Source organism: Saccopteryx leptura, chromosome 6, assembly GCF_036850995.1.
Source record: "Saccopteryx leptura isolate mSacLep1 chromosome 6, mSacLep1_pri_phased_curated, whole genome shotgun sequence".
NCBI lineage: Eukaryota > Metazoa > Chordata > Mammalia > Chiroptera > Emballonuridae > Saccopteryx > Saccopteryx leptura.
The window spans coordinates 70,625,764-70,643,385 of NC_089508.1; the positions used below are offsets into that span (position 1 = coordinate 70,625,764).

At 39.5% G+C, this 17,622-nt stretch overlaps 1 protein-coding gene and 1 pseudogene across 3 annotated transcripts in view; one reads left to right on the plus strand and one right to left on the minus strand.

The window, feature by feature from the left end:
* Positions 1-5,028, minus strand: part of GALK2 (galactokinase 2) — a 159,411-nt gene extending 154,383 nt beyond the window's left edge. For 2 of the 3 annotated variants that reach the window (XM_066388331.1, XM_066388329.1), the window contains exon 1: positions 4,841-5,025. In XM_066388331.1, coding sequence (XP_066244428.1) covers positions 4,841-4,893 — 53 coding nt within the window. In that variant the 5' untranslated portion in view covers positions 4,894-5,025. Of the gene's footprint in view, positions 1-4,840 lie in introns of all 3 variants that reach the window. The other variant, XM_066388330.1, reaches the window with a different exon arrangement.
* A 2,654-nt stretch (positions 5,029-7,682) lies between these two features.
* Positions 7,683-8,777, plus strand: LOC136376536 (small ribosomal subunit protein eS6-like; annotated as a pseudogene).
* Positions 8,778-17,622: the final 8,845 nt, after the last annotated feature.

Genomic DNA, 17,622 nt, shown 5'->3' on the forward strand with positions numbered 1-17,622 from the left:
TATATATAAAAAAACAACAAATGGTTTATATCAAAAAATCCATGCATTTGTACAAAAAATACACACACAAAGAGCTCCTGAAAACTAACAAAAAATATACAATCTAATAACTTTTTTTTTTTTTGCTGGGCCATTTGGCACAATCGATCAAAATTTTAAATGTTCATTACCTTTGGCCCTGATTCCATTTCCATGAATGAGTTTAAAGAAACATTCACAATAACAAAGACATATGTACAAAAATGCTGACTGTTGCATTGTTTGTAAGAGTGAAAAATTGGCTTGGTTCCTGAGATTAGCATTAGAGGAGAGAGCAGAGAGGAGAGCAGAGAGAGGCCACGTGGACGAGGCCAGGAGAGGCAACCAAGATGGCAGAGTGCTAAGAGAGAAGCCAGTTTGTGCAGAGCTTGTGCAGAGAGAAGGAGATGAGGAACAGAGGTAAATAAGTCTGGTGAGCCAGAAACCTTTGATTCTAGGAAACTTGGATAAGTCAGTAGCTTTGTGAGCACTGAATGAGTGGGTTTTAGAGCCCAGTGTGTGTTTTTACTTGCCTGCCGTTACAAGCTAGGATTAAAGATAATGGCCCACCTGTTCATGGCTCTGTTGTTTCATTACCGTCTGTCTGAATCCAATGTGAATCTGCATGGGCCAGGCAGCTGTGATGGTGGCCGTGAATACTGGCCATACACGTGGCTGGACTTCAACAATTGTCACCCAACGTGGGGTCATGAAAAAGGAAAAGCGGGGCGGTAATGGAACTCCCCCAAAAAGTGAGCACACAAAGTAAGTTAAAGCATTTAGAGAGTAAAGTTTTTAACTACAGTATGGGGGGAGAGTATAATAATAAAGTAATTTGGGAGTAAATATGAGAATACTAGGTTCAAAAGTGAGGGACCTTTTTCTTTTTGTACAAATGTTTTTATCTGAGAATAAGTTGTTTAATCAAAATGACTTAAAAATAGAGGAATGTAAATATAGAAGCTTAGAGTCTGAGAGTAACTCGGGAGATGGGAATATCACGGCTATGGCCATTTTAAACTTTGCGACTTCGCAGCTCTCTGCTCTCAAAGTCTTTGTCTCAGGCCCTTGAAAATCTCCGCTCCAAAAAGCAGAAGGCTGGCCTCCCCAGGCAGGGGCAATAAGCCAAGAGCCAATAAAGCAGCAGAGACAAGGCCGCCCGCGAACTAGGCCTCGTGCTGGCCTAGCGACTTGCCCTGCCCGTGCCTCCAAAATGAAGTGAACAGGCAACGACAAAGGCAGAATTGGTGGCTTCCCAAATCAGCCAGGCAAAAAAGACACAAACAGGGCCAGAGAGAGCTCTGGCCAATGCTCGAAATCCGCATACATAAGGTGTGCAGCAGGGAAGGCGCGCCCCAAATACAAGGCTCCAGAAGCCGACAAGTTCCCAAAAGTGCAAGCGGTAGAAGCCATGCCACCGCCAGGGCGGCCGGCCATGGTCCCCTCTTGGAAGCACGGGCGGCAAAGGGGGTCCCGCAGGCGCCGACAGGCAGGATGCGCAGCACAGCCTCCTATGCTAGAATGTTGGACTCCCGCGAGCTCGCGACAACAACAACAAAGGAAACGCTGCCAAGGCCGGGGCCCCAAATCCCGATGGCCGCCGGGGTGGCAGCGGTGGTGGCTCTACGAGAGGCTGACCTTTGTGCGCGCGGGGTGCCGCTTTGCCTGGGAGGCCCAGGCCCAGGAGAGGAGTGGGAAAGTATTCTCCTCCCAAATAAGCTAAACTTGCCTTTGGGGGGGGGGGGGGCTGAAATGGAGGGATTTCGGCTGCCAATTGTAACAGCTATTAGAATTTAAGAATAATTAAAAGGTTACGATGCTTTAAAAAAAAAAGGAGTGAAAAATTGGAAACTTAAACATATACTCTACTAGTTGAGTGGTTAAATAAGTAATGATATTAATACTATGAAACACTCTTGGACCTTAAAATAAATCTGTATGATAATATAGTCACTCGTTCTGCTGTAGCCCCCCCTCCCCCATCAAGGCACATATGAGAAAGCAATCAATGAACAACTAAGGAGCCGCAAAAAAGACTGATGCTTTTCATCTCTCTCCCTTCCTGTCTGTCTGTCTCTATCTGTCCCTCTCTGTCACAAAAAAGGGGGGGGGGGGCCTGGCCTATGGCAGTACAGTGGATAGAGCGTCAAACTGGAGCACTGAGGTCGCTGGTTCGAAACTCTGGGCTTGCCAATCAAGGCACATATGACAAGCAAGCAATGAACAACTAAAGTGAAGCAACTATGAGTTGATACTTCCCGCTCCCTGCCCCCCCAAAATCAATAAATAAAATCTTTAAAAATAATCATAAAAAGGAATGTCATACTGACATGTTACAACATGGATAAACCTAGAAAATATATTTAGTGAAAAAAGCCAGTCACAAAAACTATGATTCCATTTATTTGAAATGTCCAGAATCATAATTGCAAATCTATAGAGATGGAAGAAACATTAGTGATTGCTTAGGACTAGAGGATGCAGGATTCTTTTGGGGGTAATGAAGACATTCCAATTTTGATCATGATGATAGCTGCACAATCCTGTGACTATTCTAAAAGCCATTTCATTGTAAACTTTAAACAGGCGAACTGTTTAGTATGTGAATTATGTACCAATAAAGCTGTTAAAAAATAATCTAACAATTTAAAACAATCTCAAAGAGAAAGAAAACAGAAGAGACACCACCACTAAGAAAGGTAGAATATGGAATTTGAAGTAGTCTTACAATACAGAGAGTATGTATGATTGGGATGCAGAAAAAAATATTAGAGCTTCTATTTCCATTTGATTTTATATAAAAAGAATAGAAAAAATTTAGTTTACTAAATGTATAATTTGGTTGATTAATGCCTTTATGCAGAGAATCATGTGTCCTGTGAAGTTGAAGCGGCATCCAGAAGAAAACACAGGAGTTCCATAAGAAGACAGTCTCATCTTGTCACTTGCATGCATTTTTTTTCCTTTCAACATATTGCAACATATGACCAGCTAGGGGGATATGCAGATACACTACCTAAATTTAACTTAAGCCAACCCTACTAGAATGAATGGCTGAAACATTGCTTGAGGGTAACAATCATATTAATTCACAGGTGAAAACAAGAAAATGGGACTGCAAACTTATCTGACTGCTATAGGATCTCTTCTGAGACGAGCACAGAACAATAAATATTTGTTGCATAAATGAACACTATAAAAAACTAAAAGGCGGCCCTGGCCGGTTGGCTCAGTGGTAGAGCGTCGGCCTGGGGTGTAGAGGTCCCGGGTCCGATTCCCGGCCAGGGCACATAAGAGAAGCGCCCATTTGCTTCTCCACCCCCGCCCCCCTCCTTCCTCTCTGTCTCTCTCTTCCCCTCCTGCAGCCAAGGCTCCATTGGAACAAAGATGGCCCGGGCGCTGGGGATGGCTCCTTGGCCTCTGCCCCAGGCGCTAGAGTGGCTCTGGTCGCGGCAGAGCGACCCCCGGGAGGGGCGGAGCATCGCCCCCTGGTGGGCAGAGCATCGCCCCTGGTGGGCGTGCCGGGTGGATCCTGGTCAGGCGCATGCGGGAGTCTGTCTGACTGTCTCTCCCCATTTCCAGCTTCAGAAAAAATACAAAAATAAATTAATTAAATTAATTAAAAAACATAAAATAAAATCATATAAAATGGAAAGATAGAAGAAATTTATATATAGATATGTTTTATGTAAAAGACTAAACTACAAAGATGCCAGATTATTTTCATGTAACAAATTCTTTATGAATCTTATTGGAAGCATGTCTTTAACAAAGTGTTTTAATTCATTCTAATGTGTAAGGGCAACAATACTGTGCAAGAACTTCCAGAAAATATACTGACATCCAAAGACATTCACAAGTAGTCTAAAACAGTGCTAGTCTCCATAATCAACTACTGTATCTGTGTGTGTGTTTGGGGGGGGGGGGGTTCTGGTACCTCAACCCCCACCGTTTGCTGGCTTAAGAGTGAAAAAGTACTTTCAAGTTTAACAAGTTATATTTTCAATTGTCACATGACAATCATATACCAGGCAGTAGGGAGAGCTAAAGGACCTAATATTAGAGAAAAAAGTTAACAGGGGGAAAAAAGTAAAAATTAGAGCAAGGTGGGAGTGAAGACAACCTTAGGGAAACTGTAAGGCTAAAATTGTAGTAGGTTAGACTTCGTTCTATGAGATTTCAGTCCTATGTCAGAAGAAAGCATTTCTACAAAGTAACTCCAATATGCCCTCAAATATAAAGATCGTCCACTAGGTATCACTAAACCATTAGTTATTCTGTAGTTAGTACCGGTAGCAGATTAACTCCCTACGTGACAATTCACAGATGCCACGGTTTGTTTAAAAGGATGTAAACACCAAGGGTTTCGGGGGGGAGGGGGGTAGGAGGGCAGGTTGTTTGGGTGAAGGGCAGTGTGTGTGTGTGTGTGTGTGTGTGTGTGTGTGTGTGTGTGTGTCAATGAATATTTTAGAAAGGGGACCTTTAAAAGCACTATCAGCTGGCAGGCAAGACAACGAGAGAAAGGGTTCGAAGTTAATTTGGGTATTTCTGCTAAAGCCCTGCAGAAGAGTCTACCACCTTCAGCAAGAAAGGAAAAAGAAGGATCTGCCTGGGTGGAGCAAACCACACATCCCTGGTAGGGGTAAAAGTGGAAAGTGTGGCATGGTCTTTCTTGCAAGCCCAGTAGCGCGGCCTTATAAAATCCCAAGGATTCTGTCCGCTGCCCGGAGCAGAAGCAGCGCCCCAGTGAATGAAGCCCTGGACACCATCTGCACCTAGCCAACCCGGGCGATCCCGAACCGCGCCATCTCCTCTCCCCCACCTGGGATTCTCTGCCACCTGGACTCGACACGTGGCAGGGCCCTCCGTAGACATAGTTTGTTAGAACCTTCTTTTTTCTGCAGTATCAACTGGAGAAGGCTCCCGAGGTAATCACAAGACATCTGTGGCTGAAGCCCTCTTCCGGGTGCCACCCGCCCTCACCCTGCGGAAATCCTGCCGCCTTGCTCGCTGAGGTGGCTGCTGTTAGCCCGCCCCTTCTATGGCTCCTCCCCACTGGGCTCCGGAGCCCCGGCCCCTCCCAGCAGCTATCAGGTGCTGTGATCTAGCTGCTCTGAGCTTAGGGAGACCTGGTACTTGGCGGAGCCTCTGCGCCTAGCGCCCACGAAGCTAACTTGGGAAGTTTTCTTTCTGTGCCCTGGGGATAAGATTGGGTACAGAGCTATATAACCTCACGCCTCTGGTTGTGTAATTTTTTTTGTTTTTGTTATTTTTTTATTTAGGGCTTTTGTTCTTTAATGACCAGCGACTATTTCCCCAAATGACACTAAAATGTTTAGTTATTGCCTCTTGCTTGGGTTATTTTCAAGTCGGGCAATTTATATTGATGCAGCACTTGATTTTAACATATTTGCATTTATTCAAGAATAGCTGCATTGTTGGGCCTTCCTAGAACACAACAGTGAAAAGAAGGAAAAAAAAAAGTCTTTCAAACCGCAAGAGCCCTTAGCATCTAGTTCAACCCCTTCATTTTTCAGTTGCCTAGAGAAATCTCATCCCCAAAAAACACACCATCCCTACCCCTTCACTCTACCATATTACTGTTCTCTTTCCTTCCTAGTTCTCAGAAGTACTGCATATTTATTTTCTTGTGTATTTTTTGTCTGTCACCACCTCCGTCATCACTGCCATCACAAGGTAAGCAACTTGAGGGTAGGAACCATCTATTCCCACCATCCAGAACAGAACCTGACCCACTGGTTTTTTAATCAGTAGATAAGATGAACCGAATGAATGACTGAAAGGTGAAGTGACTTGCCTAAGGTCACACTGCTCATTGGTAGCAAAACTTGAATTAAACTTCAGGTCTATGAACTGTCTGGTGCACTTTGTACTCCAGACTGCTGAGATTAAACCCAAGCACAGCCAGTGATTCATTCGCCTAGCCCAAGGTTTTCTAGTTGAGGAAGTTTGGGCCAACGTGACCAGACACCAGGGGTAGTAGCATAACCCAGAGAGACTCAGTAAGTTGCCACTCCAGAATTTCTATATGTGTACATTGGGGAAAGGGAAATTGGGGATGAAAGCTAAAGTATGAATTGACAATATCAAACTACAGATAAAAGGTTGCAGGTCCTTGGCACTTTCTTGCAATGGAACATCAGAGAAACAAAGTTATTCTGGTCTTAGGACTACTTTCTATTATTTCAGTCCCTCATCATTAGCAAATGAAGTGATTATCTATATTTTTGTACCCCAATAAATCCTAATATGATGGGTATTGTGGTTTACTCTTGAGTAAGAGGAGGCATTATTGTCACTTCTGTAAATAAGATTGGAGAGAGAACCTAAGTGAAAAAAATGTAAAATCTTTAGGCCTATCAGTAAATATGGAAAAGACCATTTATTCAGATATGTTTCTAATATATTCTTTTATTGTCATTGAAAAATAACTAAATTCTAAAAAAAAGAAAAATAACTAAATTCTGAAGCTTTTGCAAATATTGTTTTAATAGTTCCAAACTCATCTCATTCAGTATTTTTAAATGACTATAGAAACTGTTTCATAAAAGAATATTTCCTATTGACTGTGTATTTGATGACCAGATATTAACTTTTCTAGATGAAACCCAATGCAAAGCATTAGTTTAGATCTTGGATGCACTTCTATTGCAGTCCCAATAAACTGATACAGACTGGAAAGCACTCTATAAAGCAACAAGTAAAACTTCCTTTTTTGAAATGATTGACCTGAAGTGAAAGAGTAAGAAAATAGTGGGCCTGTAATTATAACCCAGTCTCTAGACTCCTAGACCAGCCTTCTTCTGAATGTACGTGACCTTTGATGAGACCCCAGTGAAGAATGCTTTTAAAAAATTATTGAATTAGGCTGACCAGGAGGTGGCGCAGTGGATAGAGCATCAGACTGGGATGCAGAGGACCCAGGTATGAGACCCTGAGGTCGCCAGCTTGAGCGCGGGCTCATCTGGTTTGAGCAAAGCTCACTAGCTTGGACACAAGGTCTCTGGCTTGAGCAAGGGGTCACTCGGTCTGCTGAAGGCCCAGGGTCAAGGCACATATGAGAAAGCAATCAATGGACAACTAACGTGTCGCAACGAAAAACTGATGATTGATGCTTCTCATCTCTCTTCATTACTGTCTGTCCCTATCTCTGACTTTCTCTCTGTCTCTGTAAAAAAAAAAAATTATTGAATTATTTAGTAACTTTTGTCCCCAAATTTTGTACATCATGATTTTTTATAAAACATTGATTTTATTTTCTTTTTTGTGACAGAGACAGAGAGAGACAGAGAGAGGGACTAACAGGAAGGGAGAGAGACGAGAAGCATCAATTCCTCTCTGCGGCACCTTAACTGTTCATTGATTGCTTTCTCATATGTGCCCTGACTGGGGGCCACAATAGACCAAGTGACCCCTTGCTCAAGCCAGAGACCTTGGATTAAAGCTTGTGAGCTTTGCTCAAACCAGATGAGCCTGCACTCAAGCCAGCAACCTTGGGGTTTTGAACCTAGGTCCTCTGCGTCCCAGTCCAACACTCTAGCCACTGTGCCACCACCCGGTCAAGCATAAAACACTGCTTTTAAAATAATTTGTTTTCAGGGCCTCTTTTTTGTGGCAACTCAGAGGTGGTCAGCTGGTTCAGGATGAAGCTGAACCTCTCTTTCCCATCCACTGGCTGCCAGCAACTCACTGAAGTAGATAATGAATGCAAACTTTGTGCCCTTTATGAGAAGTGTACAGCCACAGAAATTGCTGCTGATGCTCAGGATAAAGAATGAAAGGATTATCTGTTTGGAATCAGTGGTGGGAGTGACAAACAAGGCTTCCCCATGAAACAGAATGTCTTGACCCATGGCCATCTCTGCCCACCGCTGAGTAAGGGGCATTCCTGTTAAAGACCAAAGAGGACTGAAGACAGAGAGCCCAAATCTGTTCAGGGTTGCACTGTGGATGCCAATGTCAGTGTTCTCAACTTGGTCACTGTAAAACAAACAAACAAACAAACAAACAAAAAAACATGGGGGAGGCTTTGGCCTGTTGGCTCAGCGGTAGAGTGTTGATCCGGCATGTGGAAGTTCCAGGTTTAATTCCTGGTCAGGGCACACAGGAGAAGTGACCATCTGCTTCTCCACCCCCTCCCTAGGTGCTGAGAGGGCTCCATGGAGCCTCCTCCTTTGGCACTAAAAGTAGCTTGGTTAGGAGCATGGCCCCAGATGGGCAGTGCATCAGCCTCAGACTAGGGTTGCTGGGTGGAGACTGGTTGGGCGCATGCAAGACTCTGCCTATCTCCCCCAGTCTCACTCTAAGAAAAATAAACATAAAAATAAATAAAATTAAAAATGGGGGAGAAAGATACTCCTGCTCTCACTGATATTACTGTGCCTTGTCTCCTGGGGCCCAAAATACTATCAGAAGCAGCAAACTTTTCAGTCTCTCTGAAGATGATGATGTCCGCCAATATGTTGTGAGAAAGCGTCTAAACAAAGGCAAGAAACATAGAACCAAAGCACCAAGATCCAGCATCTCATTCCTTCACATGTCCTGTGAACAGATGTCAGCATATTGCTCTGAAAAAATAGTTTATTAAAAAAAATAAGGAAGAGACCACAGAATATGCTAAACTTTTGGCTAAGAGAATAAAAGAAGCCAAAGAGAAATTCCAGGCACATATTGCCAAGAGACATAGGCTGTCTTCTCAGAGAGCTTCTGCCTCTAAGTCCGAGTCCACTCAAAAATGAGATTTTCTAAACAAGTATTAGTGAGGATGTGGAGAAAAGGGAATTCTCGTGCACTGTTGGTGGGAATGCAGACTGGTGAAGCCATGTGTAAAGCAGTGTGGAGTTACATCAAAAAATTTAAAATGAAACTTACCTTATGACCCAGCAATTCCACTTCTGGATATATTTCTGAAGAAACCTAAAACACTATTATTTACAATAGCCGAGATTTGGAAGCAGCCCAAGTGCCCATCAGTACGATTGGATAAAAAAGCCGTGGTACATTTACACAATGAAATACTACTCAGCTGTAAAAAATAAGGAACTCTTACCCTTTGCAACAGCATGGATAGACCTGGAGAGCATTATGCTGAGTTAAATAAGCCAGTCAGAGAAAGACAAGTACAGTATGAGTTCACTTGTATGTGAAATCTAATGAACAGAGTGAACTAACAAGCAAACTAGAGACAGACTCATAGATAGAGAGCAGGCTGACAGCTGTTGGGGCTGGAGGGAGCTGGGGTGTGGAGGAATTGAGCAAAAAAGGAAAAAGAGAAAAATCTCAGGGACGCAGACAACAGTGTGGTAGGGTAGAGGAGGGTGTAGCGGGGATAAATGGTGACGGACAGAGACTAGACTTGCGGGGGGTGAACACACAGTACAGTGTACGGATAAATGTACTGCAGAATTGTACACCTGAAAACTTTATAATTTTGTTAACCAGTTTAACCCCAATAAATTCAATTTTTTAAAAATAAGATTTTCTAAGAGTAACAAATGAATAAGAACATCAAATGTCAAAAAAGAAAATAAAATAACTTGCTCTCAAACTACTAAAGAACCTCAACTAGAAACCAAAAAATAAAACTCACATTACTTTCTTATACTCTCCTCCTTATGCCAGGCCTCTTGCTAAGTAATAGATTATCTATTCTATTTGCAGATGAATAGGGAACATTATTTACAGTTGTTATTATCTCTCCAACTCTTCTCAGCAATCCTTATGAAGTGCAAAAGTATTCTGCCTTTGTCGATTTCAAGACATTTCTTTGGTCCTTATCAGACCTATCTAATGGTGAAAAGGTTTAATGTCTAAATCTCAGAGTATTTTTATTTTCACAAATCTTAGAACTCTCAGTTCTTTAATTTTTGCACATAGGTACACTTACAATATGGTTGAGTCTAAATTATAAGGTAACGTAGTATTTCATCATAGATTCTTAAAGAGAAATCTAATTAATAAACTTGACATTGTTTCTCCTCAAAGGATATTTGTTTCTTTTCAGATAGCAAACAAAATAAACACCCATATGAAACAAAACAAAAACTTGATCCAAATTCAAAGTAAAAAAAATACATATGTTGGGTCTCAGCTTAAAAATCACTTCCTCCAGGATATTTTCCCCATTTCCCGTCCCCACTTCTATCTTCAAAACTAACATATACATCAGCAATTTTCAACTGGTGTGCCACAAGAATTTTTAAAGTATGTAATACATGATTATTTAGTCAGGGGTACTGACCTCTTTTTCCTTAGATTGTCAATTTAAAAATGACAACAGCCAGCACAACAATTGCCATCCACTGTGAACGAATCAAAATTAAACCTTTTTTTTTTTTTTGCTTGCTGCAGAATTTTAGTAGTTAATGTGTGCCATGAGATGAAAGGGTTGAAAATCGCTGCCATAGATCATTTATCTGAAATAATGTTATTTTTGTGGGTTAGTCTGTGCAACTTTTAGAAAATATTTTCTATCTTGACTTATAATAATAAAAAAAGGATTATTCACAACTGGGAGAATCTAATTCAGGGACCTATTTTAGGTATTTCCCCTTATGATAAAATATATTTCTTTGATGTCTTCCTTATAATGTTCCTTATTCATCTATATATAGAATAGATACATCTCTCTAGTATATAATCACTTAAATAAATGCAAAAGATAAGCTCATGATTCAAATAAATATGTATTTATGTAGTTAAATACGGTATGCTAATCTCTTATAAATCAATATGAAAGGAACAGAATTGTCTGTGCAAAAGTGCTTTAACAGAATATACAGTAGATTGTTTTGCAGAGTGAAAAACAACTAACTTCCTAAATACCTTCTTCATGCCCAGTCATAGCTATTATCACACCAGTACTGTTACTACTTGTGTGTTTTCTTGCCTATCTAGTCTAGAGCCTTATTACTCAAAATGTGGTCATACCAGCAGCAGCAGCAGCAGCAACTGGTAGCTTACTAGAAATACACAATCTTGGGCCCAAATCCACTGAATCAAATACTACAGTACAAGCCAAATAAGTCATTCTAAACTTTTAAATCTTTTTTATTACATTTATTGGGGTGACATTGGTTAATAAAATTATATATGTTGCAGGTGTACAATTCTATAATACATCATCTGTATTGTGTTTTCATCACTCAAGTCAAGTCTAAATTTTCTATAAATCATTATTAAATGAGTAGAGATAAAATTAATTGTAATACATATATTTTACCTAATATATCCAAAATATTTCAAAATATAATCAATATAAAATTTATTCAGATATTTTACTTTTCAATAAGAACCCTCCAAAAATCAAGTGTGTAATTTACACTTACAGCGCATCTCAATTCCAAAACAAAGATGTGGCTGCTATATTAGTACATACCTAAAGTATAAGAGCCCTGAGGCAGGAACTGTTTTAAAGACTAAGTTGTTTTTTTAATGCTTTATGATATTCTTTTATTACATAATTATTTTGTAAGATTAAATTTGTTTGTTTTGTTTTCAAAGAGCACAAAACACCACATTTAAATCTCCACTTTACAGAGAGGGAGACTGAGGTACAGGTTGCCCAAGGTCACATGGCTATTCTGTGATGGGGTCAGTACATAAACTCTCATAAACTAATTGCACTGGCCAAGTTCAGAGTCACTCTGCTTCTTGATAACTACTCTCTGCCTTTATCAGCTCACTGTCATGCAAAATCTTCTTTCTCAGGGTCTCTGCTGCCATACCGTATGGGTGCTTGTTCAAGTGCTGCACCTCTCCTGCACCAAAATGTGGACTGACCTTAGTTACATTCCCACCTTTCCCCAGTCCACCACTCCCTAAAAAGCAGTGCTGTACAAAGTAGACAACAAACTAGATAAATGTTTCTTGAATGAATGGCTGTATGTAAAATGAATAAAGAATGACTGCCTAATCCAATTTTCTTTTGTTTCTTGAGAAAATTTCTTTGGACTCATTAGATCTTGGGAATCTTTTATGTGAGCATAGAGAGTTTATAATTTGCTCATTGAGTCTCATATCTAAAATGAGACAGATTGGTGGGGAAGATATTATTTTACTGAGGCAAATAGTCTTGGGAAAAAGTTTAACTTACCTAAGTTTAGTTATGTAGCTAGTCTGTATGCAGAAGTATAAAGAGAACTGCCGAAGTGCATCAGACACAACCGGGCTCAAATTTTGGCTCTGCCATATATGACCTGTGACAGGTAATTTAATGTTTTTGAGCCCACTTCTTCATTTGCAAAATATGTGCATTTATGCCTTTTCCTCAGAGTTGCTAGGAAGCTTAAAATTCCTACTCACTGCGTCTCATAAATGTTACATTTCTTTTCTTTCCTTCTATGTTCAATGTCTTTCTCAGATTATCAAGGGCCTTCTCTTAGGGTACAGTCTCTCATTCAGTGTCTATCAGACACTCAGAAATGTTTAACGAAGAAATACATTAATGAATCTGGATTAGAGTGACTACCACTTATTACTTGGGAAGCCTTGGACTCTACATGGTATCATTAAAGGATCTTCCAATACTTTTTTTTTTTTTTTGAGAGGAGGGGAGATAGACTCCTGCATATACCCAGCAATCCCCATCTGGGGCTGATGCTCGAATCAACTGAGCTATCCTTAGTATCCTCGGCACCCCAGGTCGACACTAAAACCGATCAAGCCACTGACTGCGAGAGAAGAGAGAGAAGGGGGAGGGGAAGGGGGATAGAATCAGATGGTTGCTTCCCCTGCATACACTGACCTGGGATCAACCCAGGACATCCACATGCCAGGTCGACTCTCTATCCACTGAGCCCTGGGGCCAAAGATCTTTCAATTCAATTAGATGTTCAATAAGAAATTTTTAAACACATACTGGCTATTATGTGATATCAGGGAATGATTAATTGTCTTAGTGTAATAATATTTAAGGTGACCAACTTTTTTACAACGAAAAGGACAAAAATAAATCGAAGAAAACAATATTGTAAATAAAAGAAACATTTTATTCATTGCAACAATAATATACAATATGATAAATGCATAATAAAAACATTTGTAATATCTTATTGTAATTATGCTTACATGCCTATTAATTTTTAATAATAATTATAAGAAAAAATTCATTTCCATTGAATGAATATTTTTGTCAATGTATCATCTTATAACAATATATTGGAAATATCTGAACAAGAAATATCCTTCATATTGAATTTTACGGCAAGTGCTGCAGCTAGAATATCAACATTCAATCTCGATTTCTCACTTGTCCAAAAATCATTAGCAATTGAAAAAACTCTCTCAACTGCTGCATTAGTTCCAGGGCAGCACAATGTAAGTTGAACAAGAATAAATAGATTTTCACATTCAATATGTTCAGTTTTGAAATAGCTGAATATTTCTACCCATCTTTTATCAATTTCGACATGTTCATTTTCCCATTGTATTAATTTTTCAGAATTTAAATATACAGCCAGTGTTTTAATTTCTTCAGAGACAATTGTCATCTATTTTGATGTCTGGCATTTCTTTAGATAAAAACTCAAGACAAGATACCTGTCCAATATACTTGCGATGAAGTAAAAAAAATCATTAAAACTTATTTCCCGTGATGTTTGTTTCAGACCAATCTTCAATATATTGAAAACATGTCTGGTAAAAATTCTACACTTTTTTGATAAACTTTTTTGTTATGCCCGGATTTGATTCATCTAAGTCTGACAATTTTCTTTTTATAATTAAAGGAAGAAATTTTTCTTCAAAATGAGATTTATATTGAAGGATAATGTCATTCAAAAGAAGACTAACTTCTGTAGCTGAAATGTGTTCACCTTCAATCTTTTGAATCATTTTGTGAAAAATAGATACTTGATTATGTACAAAATACATTAATATCTCAGATATTTTATTATTGAGAAATGATTCCAGGACTTTAGGACATTTGTCTAAACAAAAAACATGTTCTCAAGTAACTATAGAACACGCTCTATAGCAGGTGTTAGAGCAAGTCATCTAACTTTTGAATATCCAAAGCTTTTTGTATTCAACATTTGCTTCTTCACAAAATTGTTTTAAAGTAGCAACAGGAATGGTAAAATGACTAAAATGCAAATAAATTGTAGTTATTATTACTTCTACACCAATTAGCATGGCACATGACACTGTGTTGACTGCATCTGACAAAATATGTGCATTACAACCTATTCCTAGTATTTTTTTTGGAGTAACTCTTGTAATTTTACATAGACATAATTCACCCTCTTGCGTCTTCACCCACCAAAATTTGTATTTGTATTTTCAGCCATTAGTGCAACAACTCTGGATTTCAAATTGTTTTCATTTATTATTCTGTATAGATGGTTTGACAAAATTTCAGAAGTTTTATTCTCAATGTAGTCTTAATTTAAAATTTTTACTTGAATGCCCTTGGTAACCTTAAAATATCTTACTATTATTGGACACAATTTAATTTCAGTATGATTTGATGCATCAGATAAAGTCATTACAAATGCTGCAGTTTCTAAGTCCTCTGTAAGTATTTTGTCACAGTAGTTTTTTTGTTTTGTTTTGTTTTTGTTTTGTATTTTTCTGAAGCTGGAAACGGGGAGAGACAGTCAGACAGACTCCCGCATGCGCCCGACCGGGATCCACGTGGCACGCCCACCAGGGGCGACACTCAGCCGCTGAGCCAACTGGCCAGGGCCACAGTAGTTTTTAAATACTGATTTCAAAATAGCCTTACATTTTGTCCTGTCACATGAAAATTTTGCATTGTGAAACTTTTTCAATAACTCAGTTATACAATCCATACTACAAAAACTTTGTGAATTATGGTATGAAATGCAAATGTTTTCTCCATTGTAGCCAACTCTTTTTCATCCTCAGAATAATTTGAAGTTTTAAAAAAACTTGTTACTTTACAACTGGAAGCTGATGCGTGTAATGATTGCTTATGTTTGTTGGTGGTCAAATGTTTCATTATCGCAGCTTTGCCCCCAACTGTGATACGAAATTCTCCGCTGCAAACATTGCAGAAAACAATGGTATCTTTCTTTAATACGAGGAATGGAAATTTCTTTTTCAATTTATCATTGAAATGGCATTTTCTCTTTTTTGATTTTTCCATCCCTTAAATGAAATTAAAAATTAAAAATTAAATATAGAGCTACACGAATGATGCAAGCACATTAGGAACTGAAAACATTACATCATGGTAGGCAAATTTTCTGGAAGCTAAATTAACAAAAGTAAATATCAAACAAAACCACTAATTTGGAGTGATATTTGGGTGTATTTATCATTTTCTAATTAAAACACATCTGTTTTATGCAACTATTTAATCAAAATGCATTATTAATAGATATGGCTTAAAGTTAGATTTCCACTTTAAAACTTGAATTTCAGGAAAATACTTGTAAATAAAATGATACGTTCTTGGAAATTATTAAATAGATAATGAATTAATAAAACATGAATTGTGCTTACCTATCTATAATTGAATATTCACTAAGAAGGAAATAATCGTGAGTCTACAATGTTGTATGTGCCATGTCGTGTTTCAGTAAGAAGTACACAAAGCCATTTGTGCACTTGGTATATCTCGTTCTCTCTCAAGGTCTCCTGTGCCGAGAGCATGCGTCTCATAATCGCATCTCGCCACACTGTACTGATCCTTGACAAATCATCATGTCAAATGCAAATACCTCACATCACACACAATGGATCGACTCTGCATCGATCGAATATGGACATTTACAGATTAGTCTTCCAATATCAAAAAGGAGGATATGTAGGAGGACACTCTTCAAGGGAGGACGGAACTTACAAAAGAAGGACTGTCCTCCCTAAAGGAGGACAATTGGTCACCTTAGGATGTTGTGACGACAAAGGCAAATGCTCTTATTTTTAGGAAATACACATAGCTGCCTTTAAGGGTGGTATGTCATGACATCTGCATCTTAACTTTCACTTGTTTCAGGAAATACACACAGAAATAAGCTGACAGTGGGTATATACATGTTCACTGGACTAGCCTTTCAATTTTATTCTATGTTTGAAATTTCTCATAAAACATTGGGAGGAAATTACTTATTAAGGGAAATTTTTTTTATGAAAAGATAGTATTATTATTGTTATGACTTAAAAACTAAGACCAAAAAAAGTCAATTCAGGTTATTACTAAAAAAAAAAAATCAGCCTGTAATTCTCGACTTTTTTTTTTTTTTTTTTTTTTTTTGCATTTTCCGAAGCTGGAAACGGGGAGACAGTCAGACAGACTCCCGCATGCGCCTGACCGGGATCCACCCAGCATGCCTACCATGGGGTGATGCTCTGCCCATCCAGGGCGTCGCTCTGTTGCGACCAGAGCCATTCTAGCGCCTGAGAGAGGCCACAGAGCCACCATCAGTGCCCGGGCCATCTTTGCTACAATGAAGCCTCGGCTGCGGGAGGGGAAGAGAGAGACAGAGAGGAAGGAGAGGGGGAGTGGTAGAGAAGCAGATGGGCGCTTCTCCTGTGTGCCCTGGCCGGGAATCGAACCCGGGACTCCTGCATGCCAGGCCGACGCTCTACCACTGAGCCAACCAGCCAGGGCCGACTTTTTTCTAATACAAAATAACAGATACTCACTTTTGTGTTTTTAAAAGTGCTATTTTTGCAACTTCTAAATTTATCAAACTGGCATGCTTACGTAAATTAAGGTATATTGGTTCATTCAAAGGATGGAGTATTAAACAAACATTAAAATAATAATTTCCAAGAATATATTGTATACATGTCCTATGCTGTTACATACTAGGCGCAAAAATAAAAGGAAATTATATCTGTGCTATGTCTATTGATATATAAAATTTGTGGACTACATTGGGCAAAACTGGAAGTTTATATAGAAAATGCTGTTTGAGAAGTTTTTTCATTTCATTTTCTTATTTTTTATTTTGCTAATGATTTTGTGCAATAACGCATTTTAAAAACTAGCCATTAACTACCCCCTTGAGTTGGTCCCAAGGGCAGTAAAAGTCAGTTTATAATTCGTTACACAACTGCATAAGGCTTTTGGCGCCTGAACTGATTGATGCATAACTAATTTGGGATATCCACGTAATCATTTTGCTGACTACAAATATAACAATCATTATGTATAAACTGTACTGCTGAAAAGGTCTCCAAACATCACTGGAACACCCAGCGCAGTGAGTGGGCTAAACGCATATACATAACGAAGGCAGAAATAACACTACCTGTCCCACAGAACGGGCAAGTCAGCCTTCCCTCCGCGAAAGGCTGCCTCTTATTTTCAACAGAATGAGATAGTTCCAGAGTCCCAGGCAAGGGAGGAGACTGTTCCCTTGCCTAGAAGGCTGGAAACTGTGCTCGATGTGAGCGCAAGGTTTCCAAGGCCCTTCGACAGAGCGCTGCTGCACTTGACGATTCCCTAGTTGCTAGGTTTAGTTGCTAGGCACCAACTGTCTCGCAGGAAGAGAGAACGGTGCACTCTCTTTTGGCGTTGTAGCGAATCCTGTCGATGCCCAGCGCATTGGTTCCGGAACGAAACATTCAGCTCCCCTATAGAGCGACCGGGAAGGCAAGGAGAAGCTGGGA